General features: G+C 47.3%; 1 protein-coding gene across 2 annotated transcripts in view; it reads right to left on the bottom strand.

The window, feature by feature from the left end:
• BCL2L1 (BCL2 like 1) overlaps positions 1-13,249 on the bottom strand; it is a 67,989-nt gene that overhangs the window by 5,113 nt on the left and 49,627 nt on the right. The window contains exon 3 of one of the 2 annotated variants that reach the window (XM_006727519.3): positions 10,770-12,446. The exons of the other annotated variant lie outside the window; for it this stretch is intronic. Coding sequence (XP_006727582.1) covers positions 12,309-12,446 — 138 coding nt within the window. The 3' untranslated portion in view covers positions 10,770-12,308. Of the gene's footprint in view, positions 1-10,769; positions 12,447-13,249 lie in introns of those variants that run through there. 2 annotated transcript variants of the gene reach the window in all.

The following is a 13,249-nucleotide window of genomic DNA, read 5'->3' on the forward strand; positions in this document are numbered from 1 at the left end:
CCCGATGCGGGGCTCGATCCCAGGACGCTGGGACCATGACCTGAGCTGAAGGCAGACGCTTAACGACTGAGCCACCCAGGCGCCCCAAGAAAAGGGCTTTCTTAAAAAAAAAAAAAAGTACTTTATTGCTGTATTAGAATTAGTGTAATTCTGGGGCACCTGGCCCAGTCAGTGGAGCATGTGACTCTTGACCTTGGAGTTTAAGAAGTTTGAGCCCCACATTGGGTGTAGAAATTACTTAAAAATAAAATCTTTTTTTTTAGATTTATTTATTTATTTTATTTTATTATTTATTATTATTATTTTTAAAGATTTTATTTATTTGACAGAGAGAGAGACAGCGAGAGAGGGAACACAAGCAGGGGGAGTGGGAGAAGGAGAAGCAGGCTTCCCGCTGAGCAGGGAGCCCGATGCGGGGCTTGATGCGGGGCTCGATCCCAGGACCTGGGATCATGACCTGAGCCGAAGGCAGATGCCCAACGACTGAGCCACCCAGGCGCCCCTATTTATTTATTTTAGAGAGAGAGTGCCTGAGTGTGGGGAGGAGCAGAGGGAGAGAGAGAATCCCAAGCAGACTCCCCACTGAGCATGGAGCCCAACTCGGGGCTCAATCTCACAACCCTGAGATCATGACCAGAGCCTAAATCAAGAGTCAGATGCTCAACCAAGTGAGCCACCCAGGCGTCCCCTAAAAATAAAATCTTTAATAAAGGAAAAAAAAAGAACTAGTGTAATTCTGATAAAAATATTTGGATTCAAAACTCACAGTCAAAATAGCCTTGGAATAAACACATCCATGAGGTCAAAACATTTAGGTCAAAATGGCCTGTAACAGTAAAATTCTCTGTAAAAAAAAGAGAAAGAAACTGAAAAGATAAGGAACTAAAAAGGTGAAAAAGGACTGGTTTCCTTAATATGCTAAGCAAAACAAAACAAAACCAACAACCTAACAAATAAGTAAGAAAAAGATAAACGCACTAGAAAGTGTTGCAAAAGTCATGACCAGGAAGATTACAGAAAAAGAAAAAGGTGTCCTGGGGCACCTGGGTGGCTCAGCTGGATTAATCTTCCTTCAGTTCAGGTCATGATCCCAGGGTCCTGGGATGGAGCTCCACATCAGGCTCCCAGCTCGGCAGGGGGCAGGAGTGGGGGTCTGCTTCTCCCTCTCCCTCTGCCTCTCCCCCTGCTTGTGCTCTCTCTCTCGTGAATAAATAAAATCTTAAAAAAAGAAAAAAGTGTCCTCCGAAGTTCTTTTTTTTTTTTTTTTTAAAAGATTTTACTTATTTATTTGACAGAGAGACAGCGGGAGCAGGAACCCAAGCAGGGGGGAGAATTATTTATTTTTAATTTATTTTAATTAATTAATTTATATTTTTTAAGTTTCGTTTTTGCTTCTTTATTTCGTTTTTGCTTTAGGGGGAGAGAGAGAGAGAGAGAACGCAAGTGTGCATGTGCACGAGGTGGTGGTGGTGGGGTAGAGGGAAAGGGAGAATCTTTTTTTTTTTTTTTTTAAAGATTTTATTTATTTATTTGAGAGAGAATGAGAGACAGAGAGCACGAGAGGGAAGAGGGCAGAGGGAGAAGCAGACCCCCCGCTGAGCAGGGAGCCCGATGCGGGACTCGATCCCCGGACTCCAGGATCATGACCTGAGCCGAAGGCAGTCGCTTAACCAACTGAGCCACCCAGGCGCCCGGGAAAGGGAGAATCTTAAGCAGGCTCCATGCCCAGTGTGGAGCTGGACGCAGGGCTCAATCTCACAGCCCTAAGATCATGACCCGTGCTGAAATCAAGAGTCGGACGCTTAACCGACTGAGTCAACCAGGTGCCCCCTAAGATTTTATTTTAAAGTAATCTCTGAATCCAATGTGGGGCTTGAACTTATAACCAGGAGATCAAGAGTCGCACATTCTACCGACTAAGCCAGCCAGACATCCCACCCCAGAATTATTTTAAATAGCTCATGTCACATCATTTCATCTGCAAATATTTCAGTGTGTGTCTCTAAACAATAAGGACTATTTAATGTATACAACTGTAATAGTATTAATATACATAAAAGTTTTAACAATATTTCCTTAATATCAAATATCCAGTCAGTATGCAAATTTCTCTAGTTGCCTCATAAAAGTTATATTTATTTGAATTTTTTTGGAATGAGGATCCATCTTTTTTTTAAGAGTGGGGAGGGGTAGAGGGAGAGGGAGAGAGAGACAATCTTAAGCAGGCTCTGCACTGGGCTTGTTGAAGGGCTGGATCTCATGAACCTGAGATCAGGACCCTGAGATCATGACCTGGGCTGAAATCAAGAGTCGGATGCTTAACCGACTGAGCCACCCAGGTGCCCTAGGAATGAGGACCCTAAAGCTAAAGATTGCAGTTGGTTCATCTGCATCTTTGGTTTTGATACCAAGGTAATTCCCTTCCTTTTTCTTCTATTTTCTGGAAGAGATTGTGTAGAAATAGCATTAATTCTTTACACACTTGGTAGAATTCTCTAGTGAAATATTGTGGGTGGTGGGGCTCTGTGGGTGTTTAAATTACTGAATCAATATCCTTGATTGTTATAGGGTTATTCAAATGACCTATTTTACATTGGGTGAATTGTGGTAGCTTGAACTCTTCAAGTAGTAGGTTGCATTTACTGCAAAAAATTTCCCTCTAAGCACTGCTTTTACTGTATTCCATAAGTTTTGGTATTTTGTTTTCATTTGTCTCTAAGTTTTCTCTAATTTCCTTTGTGATATCTTCTTTGATTTATTGGTTATTTAACAGTGTATTGTTTAATTTCCACATATTTGTGAATTTCCTAGTTTTCTGTTATTGATTTCTAGCTTCATTCCACTGTGATTGGAGAAGAAACATTATATGATTTCAATCTTTTAAGTTTATTGAGGGGTGCCTGATTGGCTCAGTCCTAAGAGCATGTGGCTCATTATTTCAGGGTCATGACTTCAAGCCTCAGGTTGGGTGTGGATCCTATTTAAAAATAAATAAATTAATTAAATTAAATTTGTTGAGACTTGTTTTGTGGTTTAACATATAGCCTATCCTGGAGAACATTCCATGTGCACCAAAGAATGTGTTTCTGCTATTGCTGGGTGGGATGTTCTACAGATGTCTGGTAGGGCTAATTGGTTTTTGTTTTGTTTTTAAGATTTTTATTTATTTATTTGACAGAGAGAGAGAGTCAGAGAGCACAAGCGGGGGGAATGGCAGAAGGAGGGGGAGAAGCAGACTCCCAGCTGAGCAGGGAGTCCGACTTGGGGCTTGATCCCAGGATCCTGGGATCATGACCTGAGCCGAAGGCAGAGGCTTAACCAACTGAGCCACTCAGGTGCCCAGGGCTAGTTGGTTTATAGTGATGCTTAAATTCTTGATTTCTTCTTATTTCCTTTTGTGTATTTTTAAGATATTTTCTTAAGCATCATGTCACCATGGGGATTACAATTAACATCATTTTTAAAAATTTTATTTATTTGTTTGCTAGAGAGAGAGAGAGAGAGCACAAGCAGGGGGAGTGGCAGGCAGAGGGAGAAGCAGACTCCCCGCTGAGAAAGGAGCCCGATGCAGGGCTCACTCCCAGGACTCCAGGATCATGACCTGAGCCAAAGGCAGACACTTAACCAACTGAGCCACCCAGGCGTCCCACAATTAATATCTTAAATTGACAACAATCTTGCACTGATATCAATTTAAGTTGAGTCACATAAAAACTGCTCCTATATCGCTCCATGCTCCCCCTTTCTATAGCAAATTTTTGTCACAAATTGTACCTTTATACATTATGTGCCCATTAACATAGATTTCTAATTTTTTTATGCATTTGCATTTAAAAAAAAATTTTATCTCTGCATCCAATGCGGGGCTCGAACTCATGACCCTGAGATCAAGAGTCACATGCTCCTCCAACAGAGCCAGCCAGGTGCCCCTTTAATGCATTTGTGTTTTAAATCATGTAGGAAACAGAGTTACAACCCCAAAACACAAGAATGCTTCTTTTATATTTTTCGATGTAATTACGTTTATCAGAGTTCTTTATTTCTTTGTATGTCTTCAAATTTCGCTGATTTCTGTCCACTCTTTTCCTTATTATTTCCTTCCTTCCGCTTGCTTTTTTAAATATATTTTTAAAATATTTTATTTATTTATTTGACACAGAGAGAGAGATAGCAAGAGAGAGAGAAAGAGAGAAAGAGCACAAGCAGGGGGAGCGGCAGGCAGAGGGAGAAGCAGGCAGAGGGAGAAGCAGGCAGAGGGAGAAGCAGGCTTCTTGCATGAGCAGGGAGCCCGATGCAGGACTCGATCCGAGGACTCTGGAATCATGACCTGAGCTGAAACCAGTGGTTTAACCAACTGAGCCACCCAGGCACCTCATCCTTTTGCTTGCTTTGAGTTTACTTTGGTCTTCTTTTTCTAGTTTCTTGAGGTGGGAGCTTAGATTATTGAACTGAGACTTCTCTTTTCTGATGTGCGCATTTATTATATACACTTCCCTCTCAGCATTGCTCTCACTGTGTCCTGCAAATTTTGGTATGTTGTGTTTTCATCTCATTCAATATATGTATTTTTATTTCCCTAATGCGCCACCGTGTCATTCCTGGGGTCCTGAAGTCCCTGGCCGGTTTGCCTTCTCATCACCTTTCAGGGTTTTCTTTTTTTTAAGATTTTATTTATTTATTCATGAGAGGCAGAGAGAGAGAGGGAGAAGCAGAGGGAGAAGCAGGCTCCCAAAGAGCAGGGAGCCCAATGCGGGACTCGATCCCAGGACTCTGGGATCATGACCTGAGCCGAAGGCAGACGCTTAACGACTGAGCCACCCAGGCGCCCCCTTTCAGGGTTTTCTTATGCTTGTCCAGGGTTTATAGCTAGCGGGAGAAAGAGGGAAAAGTAGATCTGCTCTATCTTCCTGGAAGAGTGAGTTTAGAAGCAGGGTCACTTGTCCTGACCAGTTTTCCCCCACCCCCGTCTGCATTTTACTGATTACATTCCCATGTAACTGACTGTGCCCCTCCATCCCCTGCGTTTTCCATCTATGGTTGTTACATTAAGAGGCTTTGGTCACATTTAGATCTGATTTTTGACAAGACTATTTCACGGGTGTGCTGTGTTCCTTGGCCAGGAGGCACACTATGCTTAGCGTCTTTGTGTGCCATTTGTAGCCTTCGCTGGTCATTGTCTGGATTCATTAACTTATCAGGGATACAGATGGCTTTTAAATTATTAAAAGATGTCAACCTCAATTAGAATTTTGCAAATGAAATTTTTAAGTATGGGATACTATTTTTTCATCAGCCAGACTGACAAAGATCAAAGAGTGTGAATGCGGATGTTGGCAAGGGCGCAGGAGACACGCAGTTCCCCAGGATGACAGCTTTGGCTGTCTCCAGCAAAACAACAAATGCGTATATCCTTTGGCCCAGCGATTCTGCTTCTGTGACTATCCCTTGGGTATACATGTATGTGTGCAAAATGATGGATACACCAGGTTGTTGACTGCAGTAGTGTTTGGATTAGCAGAAGTTGAGAACTAGGAAATTGTTCCTCCCTCAAGGCAAGTTTCCCAGCTGGTGTGCTACACGGTTTCACGAGCTGTGGCAGATCTGTTGTTGCCCCGGCCATGTGCCCTCAGCCCATCCTCAGAAGTCCTGTGCAAATTTGGTGGACAGTTCTCATTCAAGGGAACAGTCACCTTGTCTTTTAGACAATAGGTTTATTTAAGCTTGGCCCAAGCATGGGGCAGGCAGGAAGTGCCAAATGCTGAGGAGAAATAACAGAGAAGTAGCCCTCAACCAATGATGGATGGGAGTTGGTGGAGAAATACCTCTAAGTTCTTGTCCCTAGAATATTCCACAGGTTTTTCAAGGATCCCCTGGAAAGGTGCCCTGTGCCTGAGGTGGCAACTTACTTGTCATTGCACCCTGTCTTGGCTTCCTGTCCTTCCCTGCCTCACTGTCCCCGCTGTCCTGGGACCACCACTTAAACGACTTCCACCTGAATCCTTACTTTTAGACTTTGCTTTCAGGGGATATGCATACTAAGACACAGAGCCTGGGGCAGGTGGAGCCCCAAGACTAGTCCCCTCTACCACCCCTCTGTAGAGCAGTGGTAGCGGGTGTGGGAATGGTCTGACAGCATAACTTAATAACACATTTACAGTGTCGGATGCCATTCTTAAGCACTTAAAATCCTGCATTAAATCTACATAACCACCCATTACTATCATCTCCATTTTACAGGTGATGTCAAGACACTTGTCCAAGGGCACCCAGCTATCCCAGGAAGTATGGTTTTAGAGCTCTGCTCCTGACCACTACGCAGCCTGTCTCTCTTCTGGCCCTCATTGCTCCATCCGGATGAGCTGAGCATGGCCAAGATTGGGCTCTTCCTGGGTATCTACTACAGGGGTCAGCCACAGCGCATGCAGCCATCCATCTCCACAAGGACCCTCCACGAAGTCTGTGGAGCCTCTGGAGGACTTTGTTTTCCAGGTGCCCAAGGAGCTTGGCACGAAGCCCAGGTGAGATTGATGTGCCCAAAAGGGATGGCCAACCAGCTGCAGAGCGATGTCCCGCCACCTAAATGGCTTGCAAATAAGGGCTTTATTGTTATTTTCATTTATTGCTATTATTTTTACAAGGCAATAGGACGGGGAACAGTTTTTATGCTTTGTTTTGCAGGGGGCGGGGGGCACTGTTTTTTACATCAGTGCAATTTGAGCCAAGCCTTCCTGATGTGGGGACTGGTCATTTCCCCGCTCAGCAACAAATTTACAAACTATCTTGTTGGCTGGCCACTACATTGTTTATATTCCTTCTCAACAAAGTGGGGCTCAAACTCACAACCCCAAGATCAAAGTCCCATGCTCTACTGACTGAGCCAGCCAGGTGCCCCTTGGTACCTTAGTGTTTTAAGAGTGACTTCCTCAGCACCTGGCTGGCTGTTGGTAGAGCAGGCAATTCTTGATCTCGTACTGGGTTGTGGAGCTTCCTTAAAAAAAGAGTGACTTCCTTAAACTTTAAGATTGACAAATATGATCTCAATACATTTATGTCTTATTTGATTTTTTAATAAATGTCCATGCACTAATGTTAGAATTCTGGTCATATGAAGTATTAATTCCCTCCTAAATTATTTAAACCACCTCATTTCAGTAGGTTCACACATGATTAGCTTCAATAATTACATGTAAAAAGCCTTGTGAATTCTTATGAAATTTAAATGGTCTTACCACAGTCTGTCCCTTTCTTCTTTCCTTCCTTTCGCACTCTTTCTCTCCCTCCTTTCTTCTCTCCCTACGTACTATACGGCCTTGCCCAGGTTTAATAACAATTATAATTTTCTAAAAAAAGGGGGGGGACTTGAAAGCTTTATATCATTTCCTGTGTTCTGGAACTTATCATTAATTTAAAATACCTGAAATGAGGGGCGCCTGGGTGGCTCAGTCGTTAAGCGTCTGCCTTCGGCTCAGGTCATGATCCCAGAGTCCTGGGATCGAGCCCCACACTGGGCTCCCTGCTCTGCGGGAAGCCTGCTTCTCCCTCTCCCACTCTCCCTGCTTGTGTTCCCTCTCTCGCTGTGTCTCTGTCAAATAAAATCTTAAAAAAAAAAAACAAACCTGAAATGAAAAAGTTCATTTGCATTTGAAATCCACTTGAATACATTATACTTGTCAACTAAATAAAGGGAAGAACTGTTGGAACATTTAAATATAATTTCAATTGTAAGCTTTGGGATGGTTAAAATTTTTCTTTTATCACCTACTTGTGGCTATGAGGTCTCTTGTTGATGCTGACTACCAAGAATTTGAAGAGATCATCAGTAATAAGCCTTGATCAAGAACTGTGTGAACCATTTTGATTATAAAAGCTCATAAAATAATGTATTCGTTGTTTCAAAGTTAATACTTCACTTTTAAATATATTTCATTTTTCTCCTCATAAAAATAGTATATAGAAATGGAATGGATTTGGGCGCCTGGGTGGCTCAGTTGGTTAAGCGACTGCCTTCAGCTCAGGTCATGATCCCAGGGTCCTGGGATCGAGTCCCGCATCGGGCTCCCCGCTTTGCGGGGAGCCTGCTTCTCCCTCTCCCACTCCCCCTGCTTGTGTTCCCTCTCTCGCTGTGTCTCTCTCTGTCAAATAAATAAATAAAATCTTTAAAAAAAAAAAAAAAGAAAGAAATGGAATGGATTTTCCCCTAGGACCCACATAGGCAGTCTGAAATCCCTCCCAACTTTCCCTCAGTGTGCAATTCCAATATTTTATGCATGTGCCACGGCACGTGTAAGGTTGGAAATCACTGAGTTAGAGGTCTGGCTAAAACACCACACACAGCTAGAAAAAGTAATGAAGCTGTCATGAGTGTTGATAACTTGAAGCTGCACGATGAGAACACAGGGATTCATGTATGAATATGGAAACTTCTGTAAGATACATTATTTAGGGGTAAAAGGCAAGGCAGAGTGTGTCTGTTACCATTTGTGTAAAAAAAGGCCGGGGGCGTGGTGCGGTGAGGATCAAAATATATTTATATCTATGTATTTGCCTGTATGTGAAAGATGTTTCCAGAAGGATCAAAAATCTGAAGAGGGGTCCTGAGTGGCTAAGGTAAAAGGGCAGGGGCAAGGACGCATTGCGGGGGTAGGGGTGGGGGGGTAAGGCTGGAGACTTCGGTGTTGAACTAAGGAGAATGATGACCCTGAGTCCCAGGAGAGCCGCGGCAAGCTCTGAATACGGTACCCCAAGATTGGAAGTGTAAAGGTCCCTCTGGTGAGCAGGACGGAGGACAGACACCAAGGAAGGGTGGCCTGCGGGAGACAGAGGTCCGGGGCGCCGCGGAAGGGCAGCTGCAGTGGGCGTGGCCTCAGGTCTCACCCCACCCTCGGCCACCAGAGGGCAGTCAAGCCCGCTCCTGAAGGCCGGCGGGGTGGAGCGCCCGAGGCAGGCTCCCGCCTCCAGCCCCGCCCCCAGCTGGAGCACCCACCCCGAAGTCCTCGCTCGCTTTCTCAGACCCCTCCGGAACAACGGCCACCGGCTGCTCCAAGTGGAAGGGCTCTCCTCTGTGGGCAGCCTCTTCTTCCACCTCCGGGGGAGCCCGCGCGATGGTGGGGTCATCGTTGCCGCGCCTTCCCATCCAGTCCTGCCCCAAGCTCTGTCGGGTTATTTCATTCAATCTTGACCACAATCGCGTGAGATGGGTACTGCCATCAATCCCATTTATAGAGGGCAAAGTTGGAGCAAAGAGAGGGTAGGTAACTTGCCCAAAGTCACAAGCCCAGGAATGGTGACCTAGGAGACACACCTGGCCTGCCCACCCTGAGAACCAGAGCCTTAACCAAACCATGGCTTCTTCACTGGTCTCCAGGTTTCCACTGTTCCCTTCCAGAACCTTCTCCATACGGGGTGTTTTGTTTTGGGGGCTCTAAGGGGGCGTATCACTCCCTGACTTACAACCTCCCTTTAGCTCTCACTGCCCTCAGGATCAAGTTCACTCCCCTCACCCCACCTCTCTGGCGCAGTCTTGACCCAGGAGCTTCTTTTCAACTCCACACATCAACTTTCCTTCTGCCTGAAGAAAACTTACTCACCCTGTGCACTTGCTGCTTCTTGACCAGGACCACTCTTTATGCTTCCCTCATTCTTTTAGTTAACTCATACGGTCTTCTGGCCTTACTTCTTCTAGGGAGCCTAGACAAGCTCAGGTCCCCATATTAAATACTGTTGGGCACCCACTATGAGCCTCTTGGGTTGCACTGCCCTAAGACATGTGCTTCACTTTTGTAATTATAATGGTGTCACCATTCCAAAAACTCCAATCACCTTTGATTCCTCTTTCTTGAACTATTTCTATCAGTAAATGGATTGTGGGATCTACCTTTAAAATGTTACCTCAAGTCTGGAGGTACCTGGGTGGCACAATCGGTTGAGTGGTGACTCTTGGTTTCAGCTCAGGTAAAGATCAGAGCCGTGAGATCGAGCCCCACATCAGGCTCCCTGTTCAGCGTGGAGTCTGCTTGAGGTTCTCTCTCCCTCTCCCTCTGCCCCTCCTGCTCATGCTCTCTTAAATATTTTATTTAAAAAGATATTTATTTGAGAGAGTGAGTGAGAGAGAGCACGAGTCAGGGTAAGGGGCAGAGGGAAGGAGAGAAGCAGACTCTCCTGCTGAGCAGGAAGCCCAATGTGGAACCCTGGGATCATGACCTGAGCTGAAGGCAGACGCTTCATGGACTGAGCCACCCAGGTGCCCCAATAAATACATCTTAAAAAAAAAATGTTACCTCAAGTATGACTCCTTCCTACCTCCTTCCCACTAGGTCCTTCGTAAGTCTTGCCATTCTTCCTTATGGTCACCCAGCTTCCACCTTTGCCCTCCAGTGCCCAGACCCATCCTTATGTATTTGTCTCCCCAAGAATGGGAGTTCCATAAAGGAAGAGCTTTGTTCACTGCAGAATCCCCAGTGCCTAGGACTGTGCCTGGGCAGAGTCCTTGCCAAGTGGCTGTTTGTTCCCCTAGAATGTCAGTTCCCGAGGGCAGAGACTGTGTCCATCCTGTGCACACACACCCCAGTGCTCAGCACACAGCAGCTGCTCAATAAAAACCCCATCAATGAGCAGGTGAGACATGCAGGCCCAGAGGGAAGAAGGGACTTGTCCAAGGCCCTCTCCTGAGGGCAGCAGAGCCGGCAGCGGTGCCCAGCTCCCCCGCAGAACCTGCTGGCAGCTGCACAGCCCCTCCTTCCCCAGCCCGGGGCACACAAGAGCCCAGGCCCTTTACTCACTGAGTCAACACAGTTTATTACTGAACTGCACTTTCACCTTCACACAGACTATTTCAAAGAGCTGGAACAAGTGTGGGGTGGGGGCTGGGGGGGGGGGACAGGTGCCCCTCAGGAGCCAGGACCCCCAGCTGGCTTCCCCAGACCAGGGCAGGGGAGGGAGCATCAGGCCGCTCAGTCTCCGGGCACCAGCTCTCCACGTGCACACGCACAGCAAGCCAGCAGCTCCTCACACATAAATACAGACACGCTTAACAAAAATAGTATATCATCTTCACAAGGAATAAAAACTAGTCTCGAATATGTACAGCAGAGAGCCCGGGATGGCCAGGGGTAGGCCGGGACCCCCAGGGACGAGACAGGCCATGGGTGGAGTAGAGGAGAGGGAGGCCTGAAGGACTCCCGGCCAGGCCACTCTGACCTTGGCAGCCCGGCAGCCCAGGCTGAATGGGGGGGGGGGGCACACATCTGTTTGGCCAGGTAGGACTGACCCCTCCTCCCACCCCCACCTTCACCCTGTGCATCACAGTCTCCCTCCTGCCTTTCCTGCCTGAGGTAGGGAAGACTCTAGGGCTCCCACAGCTGCTCCCTGTAGCTCCCCTTCACCTCTGGGCCAAGGCCCCCAAATCCCTGGACTCCATGGGCGGCAGCCCAAGGCAAAGATGCCACAGGCTGATCATCTTGCAGGAAGTGAGGCAGCTGAGGCCATCAACAGCTCTGGGGCACCTGCCTTGGGCCCAGTTGGTCCCTTAGTTATGGTGATGGGAGCCAAGGGAGGGGAAGGGGAAAGGAACTGGGGTGGTGCTAAACTGCAAGGGCCACCCCAACTTTGGCATGGGGCACTTCCTGCAGCTACAGCCCCTTCCTTCCCGGGTGGGGCTGGCCTTTAGCCAGAGGCTTCTGGAGGACACTGGGATTGGGGTCAGGGACTTTGGCCAGGCCAGAGGTGGGGAGGGGGTCCTGGTCCTTGTTTCTTTATTCCAAGCAGCTTGAATCCCTAATTAGTCAGAAGTGGCCCCTAAGTGGCTCTTGGGAAGGTGGGTATGAAAGGAAGGGGAGCCTAGGTCCTGGAAGGGGAAGGGAATGATCAATTCTGAGGCCACAAACATCAAAACAAAGGCAATCTAGTCTCTCCTTCTGGGGAAAAAGGTCAGAAAACTCTCCAGCTCCCTGGCAGGAAAGCATTCTTAGGGAGGCTAAGGGGTTGGGGGTTCCACTAATCAGGCAGGGTCCTCTAGCTCCCAGCTACAAACACCCCCACACCTGCCAGCTTCCATGGGGCAGATTTTGGGGAAACCTTGTGGGTTCTGAGGCCAGGAGAACTGAGATGTAGGGAAGGCGGCTCTCACAGAAGCATGGTAGATTCTAGACAACTAATTGCGGGAGACCAGGTCTAGGCCCAACCCTGTGATGGGTAGGTGGCCAGAGGCTGCATGTAGTGGTTCTCCTGGTGGCAATAGTGGCTGGACAAAGGGATATATGGTAGGGGCAGGACAGGTAGGGTAGGAGGGTAAGTGGGTGGTCAGTGTCTGGTCATTTCCGACTGAAGAGCGAGCCCAGCAGAACCACGCCAGCCACAGTCATGCCTGTCAGGAACCAGCGGTTGAAGCGCTCCTGGCCCTTCCGGCTCTCGGCCGCTGCATTGTTCCCGTAGAGTTCCACAAAAGTGTCCTGAAGGGAGAGAGAAGAGAAAGGAGGGTGCTGTTTGAGTTCTACATCAGTAATGTGGGTAGGTGGGAGAAGGGGGCCACCTGCATGCAATGATGACTTGGAGATTTTTCTTTTTCTTTTTTTTAAAGATTTTATTTATTTGTTTGACAGAGACACAGCGAGAGAGGGAACACAAGCAGGGGGAGTGGGAGAGAGAGAAGCAGGCTTCCCGCGGAGCAGGGAGCCAGATGCGGGGCTCGATCCCAGGACCCTGGAATCATGACCTGAGCTGAAGGCAGATGCTTAACAACTGAGCCACCCAGGCGCCCCTATTTTTCTTTTTTAAAATTTATTTAGGGGCACCTGGGTGGCTCAGATGGTTAGGCGTCTGCCTTCGGCTCAGGTCGTGATGCCAGGGTCCTGGGATCGAGCCCCGCATCGGGCTCCTTGCTCAGTGGGAGCCTGCTTCTCCCTCTCCTCCCCGCTTGTGATCTCTCTCGCTCTCTCTGTCACTATCTCTCTCAAATAAATAAAATAAATAAAATCTTTAAAAAAATTTATTTATTTGTCAGAGAGAGAGCACGTGCACAAGCAGGGGAAGTGGCAGGCAGAGGGACAAGCAGGCTCCCCGCTGAGCAGGGAGCCTGATGCGGGAATCGATCCCAGGACCCTGGGATCATGACCTGAGTCAAAGGCAGGCGCTTAACTGACTGAGCCACCTAAGCATCCCTGCAATGGTGATTTGAAAAACTATAGCCATCCATGCCCACCTGAGCCAGATAAAGGGCTCAAAGGCTGCCCTCCTTCCTGCCGCCCAGCTGGGG

The sequence above is a fragment of the Leptonychotes weddellii genome, chromosome 10, assembly GCF_054177405.1.
Source record: "Leptonychotes weddellii isolate Sample4059 chromosome 10, ASM5417740v2, whole genome shotgun sequence".
Taxonomy (NCBI): Eukaryota; Metazoa; Chordata; class Mammalia; order Carnivora; family Phocidae; genus Leptonychotes; species Leptonychotes weddellii.